The 26970-nt window shown below is 32.8% G+C and overlaps 4 protein-coding genes across 4 annotated transcripts; 1 reads left to right on the forward strand and 3 right to left on the reverse strand.

Annotated features, from left to right (window-relative positions):
• Positions 1 to 472: 472 nt before the first annotated feature.
• Positions 473 to 3523, reverse strand: LOC145557327 (receptor-like protein 6). Its single transcript, XM_081618517.1, has one exon. The coding sequence runs from the start codon at positions 3521 to 3523 to the stop codon at positions 473 to 475; it is 3051 nt and encodes a 1016-aa protein (XP_081474643.1).
• Positions 3524 to 7223: 3700 nt separating this feature from the next.
• LOC145557328 (uncharacterized) lies at positions 7224 to 8087 on the reverse strand. Its single transcript, XM_081618518.1, has one exon. It carries the CDS (start codon positions 8085 to 8087, stop codon positions 7224 to 7226), a length of 864 nt encoding a protein of 287 aa, XP_081474644.1.
• A 623-nt stretch (positions 8088 to 8710) lies between these two features.
• LOC145557330 (uncharacterized) lies at positions 8711 to 9361 on the reverse strand. The gene has a single exon (XM_081618519.1). The coding sequence runs from the start codon at positions 9359 to 9361 to the stop codon at positions 8711 to 8713; it is 651 nt and encodes a 216-aa protein (XP_081474645.1).
• A 15661-nt stretch (positions 9362 to 25022) lies between these two features.
• LOC145557331 (histone-lysine N-methyltransferase, H3 lysine-9 specific SUVH5-like) lies at positions 25023 to 25724 on the forward strand. The gene has a single exon (XM_081618520.1). The coding sequence runs from the start codon at positions 25023 to 25025 to the stop codon at positions 25722 to 25724; it is 702 nt and encodes a 233-aa protein (XP_081474646.1).
• The last annotated feature ends 1246 nt before the right edge of the window (positions 25725 to 26970 follow it).

The raw sequence follows: 26970 nt of genomic DNA on the forward strand, positions 1-26970 counted from the left end.
AAACTACAAAGCTAGATTCACTCTAAAATATCTTTGGTTAATGCCAAATTAATAGCCATAAATTTATTGCTAGATACCTAGCTACCATAAATTGTTTTCACCGCCATCAAGGGGCGCTGTTGTACTATAGCACAGTAAGTCATTATTATTCAGATGAATGAAGGAAAGTGCAATAAAAAACTAAGCATTTTTTATTTTTACAAAAAAAACATAATACATCATGCATGATACATGATACATTCACATAAACTAGTAAACTACTCTGTTTCATTAAATTTTGTATGATACATTCACTAGTAGTCTAACTAGTCTTGTTACAGCATAAAAGGTAATAAATCAAAATATGTTAAATTGCCTATGCAAATTTGTACAAAAAAGGCAGCTTGATTCACTATTAACTTATTTAAAACAGTAGTGAAGGAGAAAGAAAAAGAGAATACAAACTGAAGTTGGCATGGTGAAGAAACTAACATCACCTCCTGTGTAATGGGGCTCTCCATATCATTCTTCCGAAAGTCTGCATGAACCACTGATGATACCTGTCTGTGATGTAGTATTGTCCAATAACAAACCCAAATACGAGACCACTTAAGCAGCCTGAGAGTCTAACAATCCAATCAATTAACGGTGTCTCCTGATCTTCACTTGTATGATCCATCTCAGGCACCAGAGGAGACAGTGTGTTCGAGTTTCCACACTTTTTGGACAATGGACTTCCACATAATCCCAAGTTTCCATCGTAAGAGCTCCTTTCGAAAGTATTGAACTGTTTCCCTTGAGGTATTGGACCTGTAAGGTGATTATAAGATACATCAAAGACCTCAAGAGATGTTAATTCATTTAGTTCTTGAGGTATTTTTCCTGAAAGCTTGTTCTGTGAAAGGTCCAAGGACTCAATGGCCCTTATGTTGGCAAGCGAAGCTGGAATGTTTCCATCAAGATTGTTGTTGGACAAGTTGAGTGCTCGAAGCCCCATGAGATCTCCAATGAACCGTGGAATCTTGCCTGTAAAATTGTTGCTCGAAAAATCAATTGATTGGAAAGCATTCAATATCTTCGAGTAAAATCTATCACTGCCTTTGTTCATTATGGTGATGGAATAATTGTATATCTGGTTCTCAAAATAAATAATATCAAACACAGAAATATATGAAGTTATTATGATGCTGGATGAATCCCATTGGCCTTCATCTGAATTTCTATGCACTTGCCAACTTTGAAGATACTCAAATGGTAAAGTACCAGTGTGATGATTGTAAGACAAGTCCAGAACATGCAATCTTGGAAAATCATGGCTTGATGTTGGACTTGGTATCTGGCCATGAAAATAATTAAGCCTAAGTACAAGTACTTTCAACTTGGAATTCCTTCTTAGCCAATACGGAAAAGTATCATTCAAACAATTTTTGCCTACATCAAGTACCTCGAGCATCTTACAGTTGGCCAATGACTTAGGGAGCTTACCTTCCAATTGATTTTCACTCAAGTTAATCATTTGCAATTTGCATGATCTAGTGAATCTTATAGAAATAGCACCTCTGAAATTATTACCTCTCATATTCAAAGCTAGTAGTGAGCTACTAAAGAGCTTAGCTAAACAAGAAGGGATTTGACCACTCAGTTTGTTATCAGACAAATCAAGGAAAGTAAGAGAAGTTATAGAGCATAGTCGTTGGGGAATGGCACCAGTGAACTGATTATCTGAAACTAGATAAATTTCTGTGAAATTTGATGGACAAGGTAATAGCCCTTTGAACCTATTACTTGAGAGATCTAAGAGCTTCAAGCTGCTCCATGGAAGATTTAGCGGAGACTGTTCAAAACATGTCAAGAAGTTTCTAGACAGGTCAAGTTGCAAGAGAGTTTGTTGAGATACGTTCATAAACCACTGTGGTATAGTACCCCTGATGTTGTTCTCACTAAGAGAAAGAAACTGCAACTCATCCTGGTTACGAAGGAATTGAGGAAATTCGGTCAAATTGCATGAGTCAAGGTTCAAAATATTAAACTGCTTACTAAGTAAAGATGAGTTGGTGCTTGCATTAGAAGCAGAGGTAATGCTAGCACCGGACAAATCTAGAGACCGGAGATTTTTGAGCTTGAAAAGTACATCAAAGTTTCCAGACAAATTATTGTGAGATAAACTTAAAGAGTGCAGATTGGAAAGGTGGGAAAACCATTGTGGAATTGGACCCTGCAAATGATTTTCTCCCAGATACAACCAAGCTAATTGGGTCATATTGACAAGCCAGTGTGGGATTGGACCTGTTAATTGGTTTTCAAAAAGATTGAGATATGAAAGCTTAGTGAGATTAGCAAGAAAAGACAGATCATTCTTATTGATCGAGTTCAAGACAAAAATGCGACCTAGGCCTAAGGCGGTCAATTCTTTGAGCTTAGGCAACCAGGAGCACATGTCTCCAGTTTTCACATTGAGACTCGAAATGCCAAGCATTTGAAGTTGAGTTAAATTTCTGACAGAGGCCGGCATGTCACCTTTAAAATTGTTGGCACTAAGAGATAATTGAGTGAGTTTTGTCAGATTACCAAGTGAAGATGGAATTTTTCCAGAGAATTGACAACCCCATAGCCTCAGTCTCTCTAAGCAACCAAAGTTTCTAAGGGAAGACGGCAACTCTCCTGATAAAGCAGTGGCAGAAAGGTCCAGAATTTTAAGAGGGTGGGTACTTGATTGAAACTCAGGAAGATGTCCAGTTATTTTCCTGTTACAACTCAGAACAAGTACTTCAAGATTTGGCAGAAGAAAAACACTAGCTGGAAGTTCACCATATAAATTGCAGTACATAAGAGAAACGGCTTTTAAAGATGTTAGATTAGTCAAGGAAATTGGAAAAGTAGAGGATATGTCAACCCAATCAAGAAAGAGTTGATTTAATCCTGTTAAATTACGTAACAGATTATGCAGATTAGGATTATAAAGCTTAAGATTAAGCTGAGTACTACCTAACCTGTCACCATTATGAGAAAGATCAAGGTGAGTAAGCCTGGACAATTTTGAAACTTGTGATGGGATTTGGCCACTGAATGCTGATTGAGAGAGATTAAGGTGTCTCAACTGATCCAGTTGACCAATTGAAGTTGGGATTTGAGAGAAGTTGAAGTCATTATAAGCTAGGTTAAGCTTCTTAAGGTGAGTAAGGCTGAAGAGTGTGCTATTAGGAGGGAAGGAGCCAAAAAGGCAGCTCCTACTCAGATCAAGCTCAGTGACATGACCCGTCTCCTGATCACACTCAACACCATCCCACGTACAACAATTTCCAGTTTCATTAGCCTCATAAGATCCCCATAATTTCACCTTAGGATAAGAAGGAATTGAAGGTTTATCAGAAAAACAGTCTAGGAGGAAACTCTGCTTGAAATGCAGCAATGCTAACTTCTCAAAGTCATGGCAAAGGGGCCGTTGTGCTAATGATAAAGCGAAGGAATTTTTAAAGATAACAACAAGATATAACTGCGACAATATCAAACAAAGTAAGAGTTGATCATAAAGCAAAAACCTCATGGTGTGAATTTTGTATTTGATGCAAAAGTTTTTGGTGTCAAGTAATCAGCAAATAAAGTATCAAGTACCATCCACTTAAATAGATGTTAAGCTTCAAAATTGATGTATTCCTGACTTCCAGTGCAGCAAATCCATCAAAGAGAGAAAAGTCATACCAAATTTAGAGCCATCTTTTCATACTTACTCATTTACGTGACATTTTCATAGTTTTGATAAGTACCAAATATATTTCACTTGTGTATCTGTAACCATTTTAGTTGATGGCAACACCAGTGGTGACTATAATGTGTAGAAAACTAGAGCAAACAAATTTAAGTCAATATTTTTGGTAAGATAGTGGCAAAGGAGTTGTAGAAATTATGAGAAATTTGATATCAACTAACCCAAAAAAAAGACTTGGTCTTTTGACTATTTTTTTTAATTAAGCCAAGAAAAGACTCATCAATGGTTTGAACCATACTACTCTCTCCGTGTTTTAATAACTGTTATAATTTGACCGGCACATAGACAATTAAATTAAATTAGATAAAATAAGAGATAAGTGAGATAGTTAGAGTATTAAAATTAGTTGCGTCATTTTCTTTTTAATTGATACATTCCCTCTATCTCTCTCCTATCGCATGGGTCCATTTTTATTATTTTCTTTCATCTTTAATTTTTTTAAGAGTCCGCAATTTGTTAAGTGATGCAAGTAAAAAAAACAGATGAAGTAATAATTTAATGTGTGCAAATTAAATTACACTTTAAGGCGAGTATAACAAAATCCCACTTAACGATATCAATCAATCAATAACTATATATTAAAAGACACACCAACAATGAAAAATATAAAAAAACTCACCTCCTCTCCAATTAACTAATATGAAAAATATAATGTTTGCATAATATTATAAAAAAAAAAAAAAAAAAATACAATCTTCTACTATAAATTTCTATGTGACAAACATAATATTTGTTTAAAGGATACAATTGAGATAGACAAAAAAAACAAGATATTACAATATACGATTACTGATAATTATATAGATATAGATTTTTTCGTCAAAACTCACCTCCTCTCCCCCTTTTTTTTTTATTTTTTTTTATTCCTACAATAAATTTTAATCTTTATTATCTTTACATATATAGCTAATATAGATTTTCTTATATGGTTGAAACATTAGAATGTCAATTAAGCATGATATTCTATGTTTCTATATGTCAAACACTTTGTTTTTGTCAATTATAAATTTAGACAATTTATACAATATATTCTATCAATTAAATATAATATCAATCGACAATAAACAATAATAATAACCGTGCATGGCACGTGACCTAATTTAGTTTTGAGCAATATATTACTCCATAGCATTACAAATGCAGATAAAGATTGATAAAATCAACATATCATGATCAAATTAAACAAAGGTTATGCATATCCAACAAGACTAAATCTTACAAAAATTTGGTAGAACACCTTATTTCAAGTGATTAGAATATAGTAAACTTAGTTGATTAAAAATCTTGCCCAAGATTTGACATGTTCTCTTCACCTTATTTCAACTTAGAAGAGGCCTTTACTCATCTATTTTAAAGCACTACCTTTGTTGATTTATATGCACCCTAAATCCCAAATAACACCAATTAACTAGATGCAATATTTTACTTCCTATACTCTTTAAAAGTTAGTATTTTGAAATTAGAAATTATATTTTCAAACGAATACGAAAAAATCACACATAATAATAATAATGTTCTTTCTTAATCACAAATTACAATCAAGCATAAAAAAGAATGGGTAAATAATGTAAAAGTCTAGTTGTTTAAAAAAAAAATATAGTTGTTGCAATAATAGGAAGAATGTGTAAAACAAATAATGTCACCCTCTATGACATTTTGTCAAACACGTGGAGTGCAAGCAGTTATTTATGATGAAATTTACACAATTTAAGCAAGTAAAGCACATAATGATAAAAAAATTAGGTGAGTCGGACTCACCACAATTTCCGGCGACAACAGCAGATCAATTCCACCTTTTAGGTGACTACTGATAAGCCTTGCATCGCTAACCACACCTCACTACTGCGGTCCGCCACCGTGACAGCCCCAAAAAAATTCGAAACAGAATCTGAATTGTTGAGAGTTTGTTGATTGAAATTTCAGATTTTTTAAGAGCCCTTTCCCTAAATAATGTTGGGAAATTATCTAATTCCCAAATTACACCTAGTCTTTTTTTAATTCTCACCATACCGTCCACGTCACCGGTTCAGTGGGAATTTTTTAAAAAACGGGTTTATTAGAAAACCGCTACTTCAAGTAGCGGTGTGTTACTGAAAACCGCTACTTCAAGTAGCGGTTTACATATTAGAAACCCCTACTTGAAGTAGCGGTTTGTATTTACTAATTACTGATTTATAGATATTTTGTTTTTAAAGAAAAATTTACAAAACAAACCCATAAAATTAAAACCGCTACTTCAAGTAGCGGTGTTTTGAGGAAAACCGCTACTTGAAGTAGCGGTTTACAAAATTAAAATCGCTACTTGAAGTAGCGGTTTGTTGCTGGACCGAGAAAAAAAAAATCAGTTTGTTTTCCTTAGCTGACGTGAACAGTATAATGGGAATTTAAAAAAAGAGTAGCTGTAATTTGGGAATTAGATAATTTCCCAACATTATTTAGGGAAAGGGCTCATTTTTTTAAGAACTAAAAACTTAAAAGCTTGTTAGAGCACACACAATGGTGGGGTGGCTCACAATTTTCTCTTCCTTACTTTTCCCCCTCCACATCATATTCCACTATCTTGAGTCACCCTCTTGAGTCACTCCCTTTATTTTTCCTACAATGGTGAGTAACCCCACCATTCTCTTTCCTACTTTTATCAATACCCCACCATGTTTAATTATTCTTCTAATAAACATATTAGTCGAACTAATGACATCTATAATTTCTTGAATTTGTCATTAATTTAGTTTACGTAATAATTATTTGTAATAATTATCAAAGTATTCGTAATAATGACATGATTAATTTAAATATTATTAAAAAAAATGTATTGAAGATTTAACTATTATTACTCGTAAAATAACAATATCACATTTAATTCATAGACGGAATTGAAAAGAACACGGGAAAACATAACAATGAAAAAAAAAATTACATAAGAAAATAATTATCCGACTACTTGATATCGTCATTCATTACCAAAACGACTCTATACGTGCTCAACCAAGTCTTTTTTCAATGGCACATGAGTCTCCCTGTCTCGGACATTATTTCTATTTGCCATGTAACCCGCTAAACTGAGATTACGTAGTCGTCCTTCTCTCACAGTGAATTATTGGTTAATATCTTGGTTTGAAGATCCGGCTATATTTTGAGGTTGATCAGTGACAAATTCAGATGCATCGTAATGCAAATAGTTCTCTCGCTCATCTTCAACAATCATATTATGCATGATAATGCATGCCATTATAATTTTTCATAGGATTTCTGTCGACCATGTGAGAGCTGGTTGTCGTATTATTGCGAATCGAGCTTGTAACACTCCGAAGGCACGCTCAATATCTTTGTGATAACTTTCTTGCTTCCTCGTAAATAATCTTTGCTTAGCAGTTTGTGGAAGCTTGATGGCTGGGATAAATGCTGTCCATTTTGGATATATACCATCTGTAAGGTAGTATCTCATATTGTATCTATTTCCATTCACATTAAAACTAACTCATCTCTGGGGCTCAACCTTCATAAATATCATCGAACATGGCGACCGTTGGAGGACATTTATATCATTTAGTGAACCAGGTGTGCCAAAAAAAGCATGCCATATCCACAAGTCTTTGGAAGCAACAACTTCTAAAATTATGGTCGCAGTTTTACTTCTTCCTTGGTACATTCCTTTCCATGCACGTGGATAATTTTTCCACTCCCAATGCATGCAGTCAATGCTCCCCAACATACCGGGGAATCCACGAACATTACTTTCACGAAGAAGTCGCTCTACATCTGAAGGTGTTGTCCTCCTCAGGTACTCTTGTCCAAATTTATAGATAAACCCTTCAACAAAGTGTTGGAGACAATCTCTTGTTGTACTTGCCGCGATTTTGAGGTATTCATCAACTGCATCGACTGCTGTACCATAAGCCAACATCCTCATTGCCGCAGTGCATGTTTGAAAAGTCGAAGCACCAAGTCTTCCAGTGGCATCAACCCTTTGTCGAAAGTATTCGTTACTTTCGCTCAGCTCCTCAACAATGCGCGTGAAAATGTGTTTACGCATGCGAAATATTCGACGAAACATATCGTCATTATAAAGGGGTTTGGGACTAAAGTAGTCGTTATATAACCGTGTATCAACATCTTCACGATCTCTTGGTACGTACCACCTTTGCTTCTCAGGACCGGGAGTGAATGGGACCTGAAAAGTAGAGGTGACAAGGGAGGCAACAGCTAAATTGATCGCTTCCTCAATTAATTCCTCTTCCTTACGCCTCTGAGTAATTGATTCGTGCCACTCAACATAGTCGTTCACCATATAATTGAAAATACCAGAACTTGATGAACTAGATGAATTTGAATCAGAATTCATTCTTGGGTATATATGGTAAGAGTAGTGTTTAGTGTGAGACTATTTTTGTGAGGAAGGGTATTTTTGGTTATGTGTTGAACTACAAAGTGAATAGGCCTTATATAGAAATTTGTAAATGATTTTAAAACAATTACAGATGAGATAATGTATGGGCACAAAAAAGTAGAAGATGAGATTTCTAATAAGGTTTTCATATTTCTATTCAATTACAAAACAAAGCATGTATTGGCACATAACTCTAGATGATGAGATGTTCTGATCATTCTGATCATATATCCTGATTTCTATCCAATTACGAATTATTATATAGGCACGCAACTCTAGAAGATGAGATTTCTGATAAGATTTGCAGATTTCCATCCAACTACAAACCATTGTTTGTGCCCATATCTCTAGAAGATGAGATTAAATAGAATGACTTCAATTATATTTAAATAGCATTAATTAAAACAAGTTTTACATATGCTTAGAAAACAATTGTTAAATCATACCAAATGAACAACAACATAAATTAAGGCAAACGTTGAAAAAGCTTAAACTAACTTAAAATAATATTAAACTAACAACATAAATAACTAGCCTAAAACGTGGCTGAACTCCTCTTTCAATTTCTGAAATAGTTGTTAGTCGTCTTCAGAGAGGTTTGGTTTTGCAAGTAGAACACTAAATAACTTGAACCTCTTTTCCTCCTCTTTCCTCTTTTTCTTCTCAACATCTCGCTCCTTTTGATAATCCAACATTTGTTGCGCTACATTAGCTCGCTTCTCATCAACACTTTTGTATTGCTCCTTCATCACATTCATCTCTGATAGGGCTTGAGTAAACGAATCTAAACTACTAATTCTAGAACTAGCTACAGATTTACCTTTTCTTTTTGCCTTTTTCACCCCATCTGGACGTCCACGCCGACCTACTTCCGTTGGAGTATCTGGTTCTGATCTTTTGGAGCTATCACTTTCACTAGTATTCGACACTTGCTTGTTTGTTGGCCTCCATTTATCAAAATTTTTTAACACATCCCATATACTGATTAAAGTGAACCGGGCTCCGTTACATGATGCACTATACATTTCTTGAGCTTCAGTCATGACATTGTAAGTGTTGGTACCACTTGCATTTCTACGTTGTGCCGCAGCATAGCACCCGACCCATAGGTTCACATCTTTGTTTATCCTACCCCATTGACCTTTCATAGCTCTCAAGGTTCTGCGGAGGATAGTAGAAGAATTTTCTTTCCTGGCTTGCTCATACAAATCATATATGGATTTCCACATCATAGCCAAACTCTGATCAGTTGCTGTCTCCGGATCTTCAATCGCACATTCTATCCAAGCTGAGACAAGTGCGTCGTCTTATTGTGCACCCCACTTTGCATTTGACGAGGTGGTGTTGCTATCTTGCGGATCTTCACCATCAACGTCATCATCGTCATTTTCATCATCATTGGAATTGGCATTTCTTTCAGGAGGAGTTTTGTCGCTACTTCCATCTCCCCCGGGAGTTGTTAGACTATTCTTCACTTGGTTTCCAACGTGTTGAGACATTGGGAACATTAAACCAGAAGGAAAATTTTGGGGAATTTGATTAATGAATTGTTGTTGGAATTGGTTAGGAAATTGTTGTTGAAACTGGTTAGGAAACTGCTGATTAAGATTTATAATTGGTCGGTTAGGAATGTTATAATATAACATTCTTTGAACATTTGGATTAGCAAGACAATTTGGATCAAAGTGAAGATTAGCTTGAAAATTTGGAGAATTGGAACTAATTTGGTAATTTGGATTATTTGGGTTATGTAAGGAGTAGAAATTATTTCCTTGATTATTAGAGCAGCCACAACGGTGGGGAGCACCCTCCCCACAACTTTCTCTCTTTCCTCCATTTGAGCTACCTCACCATTGTAGGAGGTGACTCATGGGTTACCCATTTGATGGGGATGCCCTCTCTGGCAAGTCACCAAATGCCTCGGCCCACGTGAAAGAGAACGTTGCGTTTCATTTTTTTTTTTGCCAGTTATTGTAGAAAAACTGTACCGTTTTGACTGTTTTTTTAAAAAAAAATCTGAAATTTCTGACGCGCGTCAGGGAGGACGCGGTCCACCAGATTTTCGCCAAGTGTCCACTTACTTTTGTCTTGATTTAATTGTAGCCATTGATTTTATAGCTGTTGGAGCTTATATTTTCAAGTAATTTTTATCTCTTAAAAAACTTTCAACGGTAATAAAAAAAAAATCTGCTCTGAATTTTTTTAAAAAAAATTTACCAACGGCTTTCTTATATTTTTGCCTATAAAAAGAGACCAATATTTCCTATGTTATTCACACTAAATTTTTTTTCCATCCCTCTACTAACCCACAAAAGCTAAGTTATATATTAACTAAACCCAAAAAAATAATAGTAGTCCTAATTATAGATCCTAATATTCCTAAATGTATAGTGAAATGAGGTGATATTGCCATTGAAAAAGAGGGGGTGATAGTCTAGTGGAAGTTGACATGCCTTTTGCTTTTTCGATAGTTAATTAAGATGATAATTAAGAATACATAGTTACACTCTTCCTCAAGAAAGTTAACATATGTTACAATTTTGTAAACGGAAATTCGTTGTTTTTTCTATTGAGAAACGACTTGTTTTTATGGGGACATTTTTGTGAATAAATCAACAAATTTTTTATTATTAGGAAAATTTGTCAGAAAAAACCTTTTAAATGGCTCATTTTATAAGAAAAAACCTTTTAAATCATTCTTTGTTAAAAAAAACCACCACGACCAATTTTTTGGTTGAACGAAACCTGGGCCAACTTTTCCAACATTGACCAAGACCATGTACTTTCTGGCATGGACTCCCTTATTTTCCTACTTGCAGCCTACAGTTATTGATTTTCCCTTCTTTTCGATGGCTCTCTTATTTCCCCCCTATATATAGTGTAGGAAAGCCTTCCCCAAATCACTCAATTCCAAATTAGGGCAACTTCTCCCCCAAAATCAGATCAATTAATAGGTAAATTAGGGTTCTTCATCAATTTCTTTCACAGTTGTAGTCATCAAATCTCCAATAATGTTCTTCTGTTTTCTTTAATACCTCTGTTTTTGTGTCTTATTGTAGGTAAAATGGTGAATTGCAGATGTGGCTTTAATTTCCTTGTGCGAAGAGAACCTCCTAGACTCATGAAAATCCAGGAAGAAGGTTCGAGGCTTGCAAAAAGTACGATCACGACACTGGTGAATAAGGTTGCAACACAATCAAATGGCTAGATGAGGATCAAACAGATTGGCAGCGTTATGTGATTAATTTCCTTGTGGCTGAGAGGCACAGGAGGGCAACAGAGCTGACAATCGTCAAAGCTAGGATGATGTGTTTAGAAGAACACAAAAACCTTCAAGCACCAGGGTAGGGGGGTTTAAGCAGATTGGTTTTTGTGTTGTTGTTTCTGTGATTGGCAGTGTCTTGTTGATGAAAATGTTTTCTTAGATTGCTAAGTTAGTGGGGTTATTTTGGCAAGTAGATGTGTAAGTGAGTGTTATATTATTGACTCATTTTGGTTTGTACACTGTGGGGGGGGGGGGTAAGCTAAGTGAAAGTGGTGTATTTTGAACCCCATTTTATGAAATAAAAAAGCAATCTAGTTTGGTATCAATCATTTTTGGTTCATGTTCCTTACTTACTCCATTATCTTATTTGAATAAAAGTATGACAAAAAAAAAAATTTAAGTAAAATTATAGCAATAAGAATCTTTAAATCTGGCATAACGTAACACAAGTAGTTGTGATCATAAACAGATCTTCACATCATGAGTTTGTTTGCAAAAAAATAGTTTTAAGTAGCAACATTGATCATGTACAACCTTTGATCACCAGCTACACTAATTGTTTTACAAAAATAAACATGTTCAACTTCATGGCATTATTCAATTAGTATTCAGGGTTTCATGTGGTACATACAGTGAGATGGAGTGCTATGAAGTTTGGGATGAGGTAGTGTCTACTGCTTGGACTGGTACTGCTTGCCCTGCTACTGGTTGCCCTGTTGCTGCAACACTCTTTGGTCTGCTAGGAGGCCTCGTTGGCTTATCAATAGGTAGGGTTGGACACTAATTCTTGTAATTCCCCAACCCACCACAATTAGAGCATTTGTTTTGCACCTTTTCCCTCTAGCTTGACATTCTTCATATTTTTCTCTTCTCCGGCTTCTTTCTTTCTTTCTTTCTTTCTTAAGTTTCTGTGTGCAGAAGGTAATGGTCTTGGATAAGGAGTGACTTCCCACTGCTGATGACCTGGAATTGCTTTAAAAGTTGGAGCATATATATGTCTTGGTGTATGTCTCCACATGATAAGCTGGGTGAAAGAATTGCTCAATGTCAAGCCTTCTCAATTGAATACAGGCAAGTGCATGCCAACAAGGAATTCTCATGAGTGTCCATCTGTTGCAGCTGCAAGCTTTGGTGTTTAGGTTGACAACATAAGTGTCTTATGTGTCATCAACTTCAAACTCCATTAAGTTAGCTTGAGTTACTCTATTATTGGACACTTTGAATTCCAGAAACCTCGGATCTAGGGTTTTTAGTTTGGGAATCATGCTTTTTTTTGTGTTTGTGGACCCCCTCTAAATTATTTGATGAGTCACTACCCCCATTGCTTGCCATATCACAGTCTTTCCCACTTATTCTCTATAACACCCCAATAATTCTCTCTTAAAACCTGTAAATACTCTGAAGAAAATCCAAGAGAATTACTGGCGTGCTACCGCCACGTGTTCAAACGTTAAGGCTTTATCAGAAAATAGCAGCGGAAAAACTAACTCAGTTATAAATAAGTTTCAAAACCAATAACCAAAACCAAATTAAATCATACAACTTGGAACCATTAAGGCCCTTATTCAAAACCCCACAAAAGTAGTAAATAAATAAAACCAGAGTTTAAATAAATTCAAACTTATGAAAATAAATAAACTGCGAATAATAACCAACTCTCCACTCAAAATCCCACAACCATGATGCGAATGCTGCATATGTAAGAACCTGTGGTTAATCTGCTCCCCAATATTACAAGTGTAAAAATTGGATCATCACAGGGTCATTGAAAGGCGAAGGCCATGACCAAAGAAAGACACACACAAAAGCACGCAATCAGCAAAGCTGAGTACATACAAGCTGCAAAACATAAAAGAAATCCCTTACATGCTACTAATAATCAACCATTACGCATCATTAGTTTATAGACTCGGCACATGACTCAACCATCAAATTTATTAAGACTTCACTAGTTAATATTAACTAACTTATTTATTTATTTCATTGGATTTAGCAATAGACAAGGTTGTCCAACCCATGTCCCATTTGGAACATCAATAAAAGAAAAACCCCATGCCTCCTTTCGGAAACATCAATAAACATCCAACGACCACGGGCGCGACTCCGTGACCGTAGTTAGTATGAGATCTCACCTAACTCCTAGTTTTAGAAAAATAATATTTTAAAGAAGAGACTCGTAGATCAGACGGCCTCGATAAAAGTACACGGCTAATACCCCATGTACCCCAACCCCTGATAGTCATTACTCCAGATGTGCACCATTCCAGAGTTTTATTGCTCATCCGTCTTACACTTTACGTGATTTACAGGTTTAGACTTAGTGATGACTCTTATACATATCAATACAAACATCCCAAAAGCAATTCAATCAAACATGGCAATTTCTCAATTTAGATTCTTAATTTATTAGTGACAAACAACATTTATTAATTATTCCATTACTACCTCGGTGTATAAACACCTTGAGTGCATAAGGCACCCCAAAACCTTTACCTCGTCTTACAAGACTTGAATTTCTCCTTTACTCATCCTGTTTACATAATCATGAACGAGTAATAATTTGATCTTTACACCAATCACATACCTTTTCCTTTAAGCGCACCTTGCATAATTAAAGCACAAATAATACTAGCATTATAAACTAGTGCACATCATTTGAAATTCACAATGTATAACCAGACAATTTAATCCAGTCAATCCTATACATGATACTAAGTTCTCGATCCGTCCTTAAACATGCACCTACAAGCAAGGTTTCGTATCTTGTACGTACCTTGAATAATAAACGAATTGGTATGCCACTTTACTATCTAGAAATCACCTTCAATAAACTCCTCTCCTAAACCAAACAATAACATCTCAATCAATACCCAATCAATCAAATTTACAGCAATACTAACTTACTTTAAAATTTTCAAAATCCAAATCAAACAATACTTTAAAACCTTCCTTTTAGTTAAAATTAAAGGCTTATATATAGTTCTTTAAATTTTCTTCATAAAAACCTTAAAATACACTCTTATACATGAAATTACAGCAAGTTTAAAGTTTAATAAAAATCTTTAAATTATTTAAAAACCCCTAATAATCTCCCTTTTTAATGGGTGATTAAACCCTCTTTATAAAACATCAAAAGTAGTACTTAGAAACTATTTCTAGCACTTAAAACTTCAATAAAAACATATATTTATGCTTAATTAACTTTAAACATAATTAATTTTATCAATCAAACTCAAAGATAATATTTTAATTATAAAAAAACTTCGTTAAAATAAAAAAAACTGCCCGAAAATCATATTTAGAGGCTGAATTTGGCCACGAGAGGGTGGTGCTCACTACAAAAATAGTGAGTCTTTCTTAAAACGTTGTTTTCACATGGAAAACACTACTTTTTTGTCAAAATCGGATGAGTTTAGAACCTGATCGGGATTAAAACGGGATTAATATTAACGAACGTAAATCTAAAAATTAAAACACGAATTTACATGTTCAAAATAATCTGGAATTAAGTTAAACTAATCATTAGTTATAATCACCAAAATTTCAAAACATCATTACTATAAAATCCCTAAATCAATTGTTCATAAAAACCCTAAAATCATGATTTTCAATAATTAAAAACCCTAGGTTATAAAATTTACAAAATCTGAAAATTATGACATTATAAAATCTGAAATTATAAAGTTTAATCATCAAATAACAACTTGATACTAATTAAATTACTTTTCAAACAATAAAATCAAAATCCATAAATCAATAATTATAATTATACAAATTAATAAAACTAAGGATCGGAGAGAGAAAATAAGACTAACCTTTTTGTGTGGGAAATTTTTGGGGATTAATGGAGTATTTATAAGAGAGAATGTTGTAGGGTAAGTAAGAGGATTGGGCCTCATAAAATTAATGGGCCAATTAGGTAAATGAAATGGACTAGTTTTTGTTTGTATGATCATGAATTGTAGAACATAGGTTCATAAAATAGTTTGTGCTAAAATAATTTTCGACCAATATTAATAATTTGAAACTTTTGTAATTAAATTCCGGAAAAGTACAAATAAATATTATAAATAAAATAAAATTTCTTTTATAAAATATTTAAAAATACGGGGGATTACATGCTCTCACTATCTGTGTAAAAAGAGACACCTAGGCCATAAAGTAACCTCCTATTTACATCATCCACCTTCTCTTCATGCACAACATAAAGGTGATAAAACCCATCCTTCTCAGGTGCTTCAAGAAACTCTGTTATGTCCTTATCTCCCTCTATTCTAGCCCTCCCAGTGTGTAAAGAGCACCCCTTTTTCTTAAACCAAATTTCCCCAATCTCGTCAAAGCCTAAATCAGACTTAATCCTGTATGCAAACTCAAAATAGCAAACCTCCTCCACATTCACACGCAATGCTATCCCCCACTTTGTTGGGTCTACATTTGGTTCTCTCATAAGTTGTAGTGTTTTTCTTAGTCACAAAATGGCCACCATAGTACACCCTAGTGTTAATGGGTTCCATGAATATAAATCGAGGTTCAAACACATTCACTCTACCATTAAACCTGACAAACACAGCAACAAAAACAAAATTCCAAAAATTTAATAATCTAGGGCAACAATTTCACAATTCCAATCAAAATTTTCAGCAATCCAAACAAGTTTGCATGTATTATTTAAGCCATCACAATTCAAAATCATCAAACAACCAACAATAATTAGGTTAATTATGTTTGATTTATGTCGATTTTTGGTGATAAAACCTAACAATTTAGATGCAAATTGAGCAAATGATGAAGAACAAATCTGGGTTTTTACTTCACTACACAATTGGGGAACGTTGATTTGTGTCCAAGCGTCTTCTTCCTTCGTCCTTTACCCATTGAAAACAGTAAAAAAAAAATGAGCAACTTCGCTTGTCCGGATCGAACTCAGTCTAAACCAGAATTTAATTTATTTGGGCAATTTTTGAGTTTAAAAGTGATTACTTTACACTTACCTCAATTTATTGATCAAGTATTAATGGCAAGCTAAGAGAGAGACAAACCCAAATTGATGTGATTGTTTTGACAGAGCATTCATTGAGGAGAGGAGAGAGAGAATACTGACGAAATGCTTTAATTTGGAGGGACAATGAGGGGAAGAAATAAAAAGGGGAGTGCAATTAACAAAACAAAGGGTAGCAAGTAGGAAAATAAGGGAGTCAACGCCAGAAAGTCTTTGTCAATGCCGGAAAAGTTGGCCCAGGTTTCATTCAACAAAAAAATTGATCGTGGTGGTTTTTTTTTAACAAAGATTGCTTTAAAAGGTTTTTTCTTGCAAAATGAGCCATTTAAAAGGTTTTTTTCTGACAAATTTTCCTTATTATTATGGGCTCAACAATTGAATAAAGTTAAATAAAGTTGTTAGTTTATTTACGGAAATGCCATGTAAGAAACAAATTTTGTTTCTCACTATGAGAAAGTAGGACATCCCCATATAATTTATTTACGAAAATGCTATGTGAGAAATAACTTTTATAAATACATTGAACAAGCATTTTTTGCATGAACCTATCTGTAAATGATCCCAAAATAAGGTAGGATATCAGAAATGCACATACAAAATTATAGAGTAAAACCAAAAGGACCACTTTAATGTGTTGAAATTTTCATGCTTTAAATTTTGAAACCTGACTTTTACGTTTAACGCCCTTCCATAATAGAAGCAAATGTAATCTGCTTGCTCTAATTCATCATTAGCCATCAGTTATACATAAATTGCTTCTGCTATAACCCTTTTTCCATTTTTTTGACGAGAAAATTTCATGATATTTAGCTGACACGTCTGTTTGTGATACACATATAATCACCTACACAATTTCATATTTATGAAACATTTTTACAAAGCACTTCTCTCCGCACAACCGCGTTGCTTTTGACATGTGACACTTATCTTCACATACCTTTTTTTGAAAAAAAAAATTTAGCACTCTTTCGATGGTGGTTTGCCATTCGTGTTGCTTTTCACTCCACGAAAATTGTCCAACATTTACATCATCACCTATTTTATCTCTCTTTCTTGATCTAACCTAGCACTGATACCATGCTCACACTTCTCTTCGCCATCATGATTTCAAGATGCTCATAATAATTGTCGCGTACTTTTTTTTTCTAACCATTCTTTCCATGGTAGATTTCATTCATTTTGTTTTTCACTCATAAAAAGGAAGATGGTCTTTATAGGCTTATACCCTATTCTCTGTTGCCATGGTGGATTGTCCTTCAATTTTTTTTTCACTAAACCCATAAAATGAAAGATGATCTACATAGGCTTTCGTCCAATTCTTTCTCTTGATCTCGATCTATATTAGATTTGATGCCATGTTGAAATTATTTAGAGATGAGAACGAATGGAAAAGAAGATCTTCATGGATTCAATTCAATTCATAATTAAAGTGAATACAACTAGCCTTAAATAGAGATTGTAAATCTATACTTTGGGACGTCGGCTCCTTAAAAGAGAGGAGAAGGTGTTTATGGTGCTCCCACATTAGAAGTTGAGAAGAAAGAAATTTTTCCTTGTCTAACTAGGCTCATGTTGATCTGTTGTGTTACAGCTAGACCAAATCTTTGTAAACATAAGCCTTATATATATTTAAAATAAAAAAATTCTAAAGTGTAAACATCCATGACATTCGGTAGATTTTGTGGTAGTTTTCACATATTTTACATTAAATGCTTAGATTTTGTACTGTTTTTAGCAAATATTATTATTAAAGTAGTATATAGACGACACACACACACAAAGACTATATATATGTTGATATGTCGATTTGAGGCTTAAGTGAGGATGTGCGATGTGCGTGGTATAACACACTTGAACATTTGTGTTCTTCCCTACCCTACTCGTCCTAGTTCTTGCATAACTCATCTTTGCAATTTTCTAACAAAGGAATCAACAATAATGTTCACATGAACCTTTGTTTTGCTATAAATTCCATCAATTTTCACCATGTATGGTATTTGCATATCGATAAGAGATCATAATCTTATTCTGGTCTTTTCTTCCTATCCATCCTAGCCATTAATTTGAGTGTAAGTACGTCGTACAACTCATCTTTGCAATTTGTTACCAAGGACAAAAACATTATTATTCATAGAGCCTTTTATTATGAAAATAATCAAATGTTATAGATCGAAAATACAAGTTGATCTAATAGATTCACTTATGAATCAAATCTAAAGGGTGTATCTGACTATTTATCATTTAGTAAAGGTTGTTTTGGTAAAAGTGGAATTATAATATGTACATTATTGCTAGGTCACCACCATATGTAATTTTGGTAACAAAGACTAACATTAATGTTTTCCCGGTTTCTTTAATTTTCTATCCATTACTGCTTCCTCCATTCTCCATTGAAGCTTCCCCCTCCTTCCTCCTCCATTAAATCTTCCTTTTTCTTATTATTCTTTCCTTCCCGATCTTTGAAAATCAAGCTTAATGACAACAAAGCCACTGGAGATGGTGTTGGTGGAATGTTCAATGGAGGAAGCTTGAACACGATGAAGATGGTGGTATCAGTGAAAGGTTCAATAGTGGAAACTTAGATCTAGACATGATGAAGATGGAGGTGTCAATGGAATGTTCAATAGAGGAATGAAACTTGGAGTTAACAAAATATACAGAGTTATCAAATGATAGCTTCAGTTAGTTTCCATTAAATATGAGTTCGCAACTTATAGCCTGTTTTGATTTACTGAATTGAGCTGAGTAGAACTAAACTAAACTGAATTGACTAGAGTTGAACTGAACTCAACTGATTAGAGCTAAACTTAACTGAGCTGAAATTAAGCTGAAGAGAACAAGCCCTTAGTTAGAAAAGTAGTTATAACCTGACGTTATAATACTGTTCGTAATATTACAAAATTTCTCACTAGATTGAAAACGTTGGTTGAATTAATAGATCAACTAGGGCAAGATTCAATCGTTACAACGTCGTTTACATCAACATTTTTTTCTCTTATCTTAAACCTTAAAAGTTTGATACAATTTTTAGGCATTTAGTTTCATCTGATAGCTAGCCTGAATAAACGACCCATATTCGTCATTTCTGCACGTTCTTACTTTTTAAAGGTATTATAAAAATCTAATGACACAGTTTTATAAGGACTTGTTCTCTTCACCATGTATACCTTATTTTTTTTGTACTGCAAATATTTTTACTAAACATAAATTATTTTTGCTATGTATAATTTATTTTTAAAGATTAAAACATATTTTCATTAAAATTCTACATATTTGATCTTGTTCTCTTCACCTTATTTTAACTGAACTGAAATTATTTTTAATAAAACTAAAATTATTTATGCCGAACTTAATTAAATTATTTTTACATGATTGAAATTAACTTTACTAAAGTAAAATTAATGCAAGACCATTGTATGCAAGATGGATTGAAACACTTTTATTTCCCACCCAAAGTTAAAAAAACTCAATTAGTGAAATTTATTTAACACTGTAACCACATGTTGTCTTTACCTTTATTTTTTTTGCTAAACATAAGTTAATTTTACTGAACTTAAATTATATTTGTTGAACTTATTTTTCCATTGAAATTAAATTAATTTTACTATACTGTATTACTTTATTGCTTCTCAATTATATTTTCACTTTTACGCTACTAATTTTTATTGAATTGGAATTATTTTTGCTGAATTGAACTTATTTCTACCGAGTAACATTATTTAGACAATATATATATATATATATATATATATATATATATATATATATATATATATATATATATATATATATATATATATATATATATATATATATATATATATATATATATTTTTAAGGTATAGAAAATAAGGCCTAATATTACATATTTTACCATACATCCCAGGTAAAGTGTCAAATGAAAGTGGTAATACGGTTAGAATTTAAAACATAACTAAAATCAAAGCCGTAACTAACCATTATTTTTGGTTTCCAAAAAAAAAAAAAAAAAAAAAAAAAAAAACACCAAACTAACCATTTTTTGTTTTTTCACTACCCATTGTATTCCAGTTCATCACAATGTGGTTTATTGGTACTTAGGTGGAAAAAATCTTTTCATTCCTAATATATATACAATCAAAATCTTTACATTCCATAACTAAGAAAATTATGCTTCAAAACATTAATGGGAAGAATAATCAAATCCTGAAGGATAGCACGCATATCTTGTTTAAACTTGAAATGTGATGCATCCCCCCTTTTCACCCTAGTTATTTCACTATAAATTCATACTTCCAACTTATTTACCTTAACACCTCTTTCTCCTCTTCAAATTGGAGGCTTTGCTCTTTTCTTTTTCTCCCATTTTCCACAACAAAGTGTGCAGTGGCCTATGTCCTTGGTATGCTCCTCTCTCTTTTTCTCTATTTTATAGACCTCTTAATAAGTGTTACTTGTGCAATTTGCTTGATTTAGTTATAATAACTTTTCTATGTATCATTATATATATTCATGTTATTAGCATTATAAAGTGTCATTCTAATTAAATCTTTACCTTTTCATGCATTCATTTTGTTCTTATTTTGTATTTGATACTCCTTAGTATGTATTGGATATATTTGTATAGGACCCAAATAATTGTGTCAAACATACAAATCCTTTTAAAAAAAAACAAAAGAATAATATTTTTTAACAAAACAAATGTTATGTTTTGAATTAATTTAATATTTTTAATTGAATAAAATTAGGGATAATTAAATTTTATTTGTTTTGCAATTCTTGTGTATTTCTTATTGCTATTCAAAACTTTAATTTGGAAAAATGGAAACTAACAATCCCAATTTTGGGTTTTCTGCTCAAAACAATCCCAGCTTTTCGAAATCCCAAAACAATCCCATCTTTTCGAAATCTCAAAATAATCCCACCTTTAACCTCCATCTGGTCAAAATGATCCCTTTTACTCATAACCTTTTAACAGGTTGATTATTTTATTTTAAATCTCTCCTCCCTAACCTCTTCAATGGCAACTCCACCATTATCACCATCCTTCCATAACCAGACCGCCACTTCATCAACACCACCACCACACCATTACCTGACCCAACCTCGCCTGGTCTAGCAGAACCCCCCACCACCGCACAACACAACCCAACCTCGCCGCCTAGTCCAATAGACCCCCCTACCCAATTCAAACCCTAAACCCGACCACCCTCAAATCCCAAAATTCGTTTTGCCTTCGCTCTTTCCACCCCGGCTAACCCCCTCACCAAACCCCAGTCCACCAAGTCGGCAAACCTCACCTTCTCCCACCTGGCCATGCGAAACTCCAATTGGGGTAGGGTTGTTGTTTGTCATAGGGAAGGGGTTGTTCGTCTTCGAGAAAAGGGAAAAGGGTTAAAGGTTGGGGCTAAAGTTCATCGACGAGAAGAGGTTAGAGATTAGAGGTGGGGGTTGTTGTTCGTCAATGGGGAAAAAGGGTGGGACTTCATCGGTGAGAAGGGAGTAGGGCTGACAAGGTTGGGGAAAGGCGGATGGGCCTGGCAGGGGGAGTTTCGGCTAGGTGGCTGGGTCTAGCAAGGGGAGGGGGCCGGGAGCTACGGTAGAGAGGTACTTGGTCAAGAGGGAAGAAGACAAAATTTTTTTCTTTTTTTTTTTTTTTTTTTTTTGAAAACTAGGCCTGGTTTTTTCATTTTTTAATTAATCTTAATTTTAAAAAAATTAAAAAAATCAATCCAAAGGTAACACGTGGCAAGTCACCTTTTTAAACAGGTTGCCATATTAAAAATCCGTAAAAGACTTGTTTTGAGCAGATGGGGGATCAAAGGTGAAATTGTTTTAGGATTTGGAAAAGGTGAGATTGTTTTGAGCTAAAAACCCAAAGGTGGGATTATTAGTTTCCATTTTTCCTTTTAATTTTTCTTTTGACATATTTTGATAAAAAAATAGAGTATTTATTTTTGATGGACTTGTTAACAAAAAACTTTAACACAAAGAAAGTTAATAGATGTCTAACTTAATTAAGTTTAGGCCTTGTTCTCTTCACCATAAAAATTATAATATGCAGTAAAATAATTTCATTTCAATAAAAATAATTTTAGTTCGGTAAAAATAATTCAGATCTGTAAAACTAACTTTAGTTTGGTTAAAATCATTAACTATAAAGAAGAATTGTAATATAGAATCAATAAAATAAAAATTTAATTCGGTAAAAAACAATTAATTCAGTAAAATTAAATTTAAGTATAGCAAAATTAAAATCACTTTAGTAAATAATTAAAATAATTTTAATTCAATAAAATTATTTTTTGTAAAAATTATATAAGTTCAGCAAATATAATTTCAGTCTAGTAAATAATTTAAGTTTAATAAATAAAAGGTGATGAAGAGAACATTTGCTAAATTTTGCCAACGTTCCATAATAATTTAATTATGGAGTAATCGTGGGTCTAAAGGAAGTGAAGAAGCAAAGGCTTTTGGTCATGTTTGTAGTTTTGAGTGATTTGAAGTTCTAGTATTTAATGAAATGGTTTAGATTTGTAAAATGAGAAAAAAAAATAAATTGAAATTCCTATTTAAATTTAGCTTTCATCCAATCAGGCTTTTTGATGGTAAGCATCAACTATTACCAATTACAGTATTATTTAAAACAAATGTAACCGATATTAGTTTAAAATTTCAAATTTTATGTATTTCGTCCATTCTTCAAATTCTTTTTTATTATTTATGTATTTTTGTTGATATATAAATGTATATAACAAAACAAATTTTAAATGTGATCATTTAGGTTTGTATAAATGTGTTTTTTTTTAAAAAAAAATTAAATATTGTTACAAATACTCGTAATAGTTGCGATCAAACCTATGCAAAAGAGAACATTTAATACATTCATTGACAATGACTAACTTCCCTAAAAAAGGAAATGTCACAATACTTGCAACACACTATTAAAGGAAAGTTACTTTAGGGAAAAACTATATTATTTCCCTTATTTAAAACACATGGCCCACTAAATTACACTTCTAACAACCACTCATCTTACTTTAAAATTTATAATATCATGTAAACCCCACATTTCTTAATTACCGCGCTAAAGGGTGTGTTGCATCTAAAAGAAAACGGAGGAACTATAAAACAGTGCCAAATTACTTTTTTTTTTTTTTTTTTTTTTTGAGGAAAGTGTTACGCGTACTATAAATGAGAAGGCATAGTTAAATTATTATATTTCTTGTTGATCATCAGCAAATCCACCATTAATTTGTTTTTAATTTTACGGAAAATTTCTTCTCTTTGTTATAATCATCCTTTACCATCACGCACTTTTTTTTTTCCTTTTCTTTTTGATCCCTTTCATCTTTGTGATCCCTATTGTCACCCCACCCTCGCCCCTTCCTTTATATGATAACTATCCCTATAAGCGTGTGATGCATGCAGTACTAAAATTATTTATTACAATTTTATCAGTTGTATATAATGGAAAAATGGTTAAAGATAATTTTTTTATGAAAATAAAAGTATTAATTTGAGAATATGAATGGATGAAGGTAGACAGTTGGCCTAGGCTTCCTCAACTAATAATGTATTGTACATGCATGTTATGAGTTTGATGGACAGTTTTCCTTCGTTGAAATATGAACATCAATACTAATGTAGAAAATATAACGATATTATATTTACTAATATATAATCATTGATAAATTAAAATAATAATTTAAGGAAGATGATTTTGATAATATAAACTTTTTTGATTGATTGAAAATTTAGAATTATGTATAAATTGGTTGATTTTATAAACATAAAATAAATAATGTAATTTATTTATTGTTAATTATGGACTTAGGGCCTCTTCTCTTCAGCTTAATTATTTCAGTTCAGTTCGACTCGTAACAGTTCAGTTTAGTTCAGTTCGGCTCCAAACAGTTCAGTTTAGTTCAGTTCAGCTCCAATCAATTCAGTTTAGTTTAGTTCCTAATTTTCTTCATTCTCTCATAAACAATTCATTTCAGGTTCAGTTCAGTTCAACTTAGCTCAGTTCAGCTCATTTTAGTAAATCAGAATAGACCCTTAAATTATATAAATGATGTTTATTTTATATACATTTTATCTTAATTGATTAATATTTCCTTCGTTTTTCTTTGTTGATAGATTAATCTTTCCTTCTTTTTTTTTTTTTTTTTTTTTTTCCTTTCTTGGTTGTTTAACTCTTTTATTATTTTAATATCAATATTCAAATTTTAAAAGAATGTGGATGTATGCTAAAAAGTTTTTAATGTGTGAATTTTTTCTACTAAATGTGCTCTTTTAATTAACCTTTTTCTCCAAATCATATTCTATTATGCTTCCTTTACCCTTACTACATATACATTTACTATTGAATATCATCTATTTTCCAACAATCTTCAAAATAGTTCTATGTACTCTAGTTATTAACTATTTAAAGTTTAATGTGTTTGCAATGGTTCTATTTGCTCATAGTAACTACATTAATTTGATTTGCTTTTCATTACATTTACACATCCTTCATGCAGGATAACAAATAGAATAATATTGGACAACTTAATCTTTTGTACAAAAAGGAAAATTAGAGAAGAAAACGTGTTTAATTTGTTCAAGGTTAAGAACAACAAAAAGGAGCTAAGATACTTCTATAATGAATCAAATAGGTATTCGCGGCAGGCTTAATCAAGTTCCTAGAGTCAATCGTGTACTAAGACAAAGAAAGACGTTATTGGACTTGTTTAAGAAAGAATGTGAGTTACTTAAAAAGGAAAAGTATAAATTGAGCAATAGAATTGACCTTGTTGCATGGAAAAGGCTTGGTCAAAGAGGTGAACTACTCAATGAACCACCTAAAACCATGGGAAGAGTTGAAGGAGTTGAAGTTGAAGATAAGTTTGATTATAGATTGGAGCTTAATATTATGGGAGTCCATGCTCAAAGAGTTCGCGGTATTGACTATGATCGTAGGTTAGATGGAAGGATTTTAGCAATATCTGTTGTTGCCACAGAAGGGTATTATGACATTCTAGTGAGCCCGGAAGAGGTGATATACACCGGGGAAGGAGGTACTTATGACACTGCAAGTAAAGTCACCAAAAAGCGTCAAGAATTTACAGGAGGTAATATGGCATTAAGGAATAGTAAAGATGCAGGAAATGTGATTAGGGTTATTCGTGGACTTAAGAATGCTGAAAAGAATGGTATTACTTACATTTATGATGGCTTATACAAGGTGACTGAATATTGGAGGAAACTTGGAGCGTTAAATAAGATATATATTCAGTTTAAGCTAAGAAGATGCCCTAATCAGAAGTGCATAGACTGGAATAAGTACAAGAATTCTTTTAAATAACTCTTCATTGAGTTATTTTCAATTACTTTTTAGAGTTCTAGTCTATGTTTTTAAGTTTTAAATGTTTTAGAGATTATTTCCAATAGGTTCTTTTTTTTTTTAAAAAAAAAAATTTATCATGTTTTTTAATGGTGATGTTTGCTTTATCACTATATTTCTATGAGTCTAATATATCGCTTCACAACCAAATTAAATTGTGTCTCTTAAATATTTTATTTTTATTGATATAATTAACTTTATATATACCAATAGTTAAATATTTTGTGATTGAAAAATTGGACAAAACATACTTAGAAAACTTTTTATGTAAGGACTTGTTCTCTTCAGCTTCAGTTCAGTTCCTAATTTCCTACTTTCATAAACAATTTAGTTCAGTTCAGTTCAGAAAATCAAAACAAGCCCTAATTAAATAAAGATATGCCATGCAAGCTTAAAATTAAAACTAATTACAAGTCTTAATGGCTAACATTCAATAACCTGCATTAGTATAATAGTATAGGTGTAGCCGTGGAGGTGCTGTTGAAACTAAGACTCAAGTAATATAATATTAATGGAGATAAACAAAAACTGATATCAAAAGCTACTGCTTGCATTCATTAATCAAAGAGAAAGAAGTTAGGCCAATATATAGCCTTTACAAACCAAAAACTAAACTAGCTAGAATTAAGCAACTAATAAATAAAGTGGATAAACATAGTCCACTCTTGACTCCACTAACTCAACTAACTACTGACTTAGTCTAGAAACAAATACTAACGTTGCTTACATTTATTTAGGCACTAAAATAGCAACTAATTAATTAATGTTTGAAGCGTAGTCAAACAGGTGCCATACAAAGTTTTACAATCAAGCTAGCAAAGCCATTACATGCCAACGGAGGGAGCTTTAATTTAGGTCAGCGCAAAAAAATTGTGCCAAGCGTTGGTGTTCTTGTGTTCGACACAAAAGCAATATTGGCAATGGCCTATAAATCCATTAAACACTTCAGTGAAATAAAGCAATATAAGTAAAAAAAAAAAAAACAAAAAAAAAAACTTCTAATTAAGAACCATCTAAAACCTAGGGCTTGTTTGGCATTGATTTTTTGTTTTTAGTTTTCTGTTTTTTTGAAAACAAAAAACCAAAAACAGGAAACAAGAAAAAGGTGTTTCTACTTTTCTGTTGTCAGTTTTCAATATTATCATGATTTTAATGGCTTTGTCTAATTTTTGTTTTATTATATGACATATATCGTATGAGTTTGAAA

This window comes from Chenopodium album, chromosome 9 (assembly GCF_948465745.1).
Source record: "Chenopodium album chromosome 9, dcCheAlbu1.1, whole genome shotgun sequence".
Lineage (NCBI taxonomy): Eukaryota > Viridiplantae > Streptophyta > Magnoliopsida > Caryophyllales > Amaranthaceae > Chenopodium > Chenopodium album.

Bases quoted from the DNA above. Each gene is read 5' to 3' on its own strand.
- LOC145557327 (XM_081618517.1), bottom strand. From the start codon at position 3,523: ATGAGGTTTTTGCTTTATGATCAACTCTTACTTTGTTTGATATTGTCG.
- LOC145557328 (XM_081618518.1), bottom strand. From the start codon at position 8,087: ATGAATTCTGATTCAAATTCATCTAGTTCATCAAGTTCTGGTATTTTC.
- LOC145557330 (XM_081618519.1), bottom strand. From the start codon at position 9,361: ATGTGGAAATCCATATATGATTTGTATGAGCAAGCCAGGAAAGAAAAT.
- LOC145557331 (XM_081618520.1), top strand. From the start codon at position 25,023: ATGAATCAAATAGGTATTCGCGGCAGGCTTAATCAAGTTCCTAGAGTC.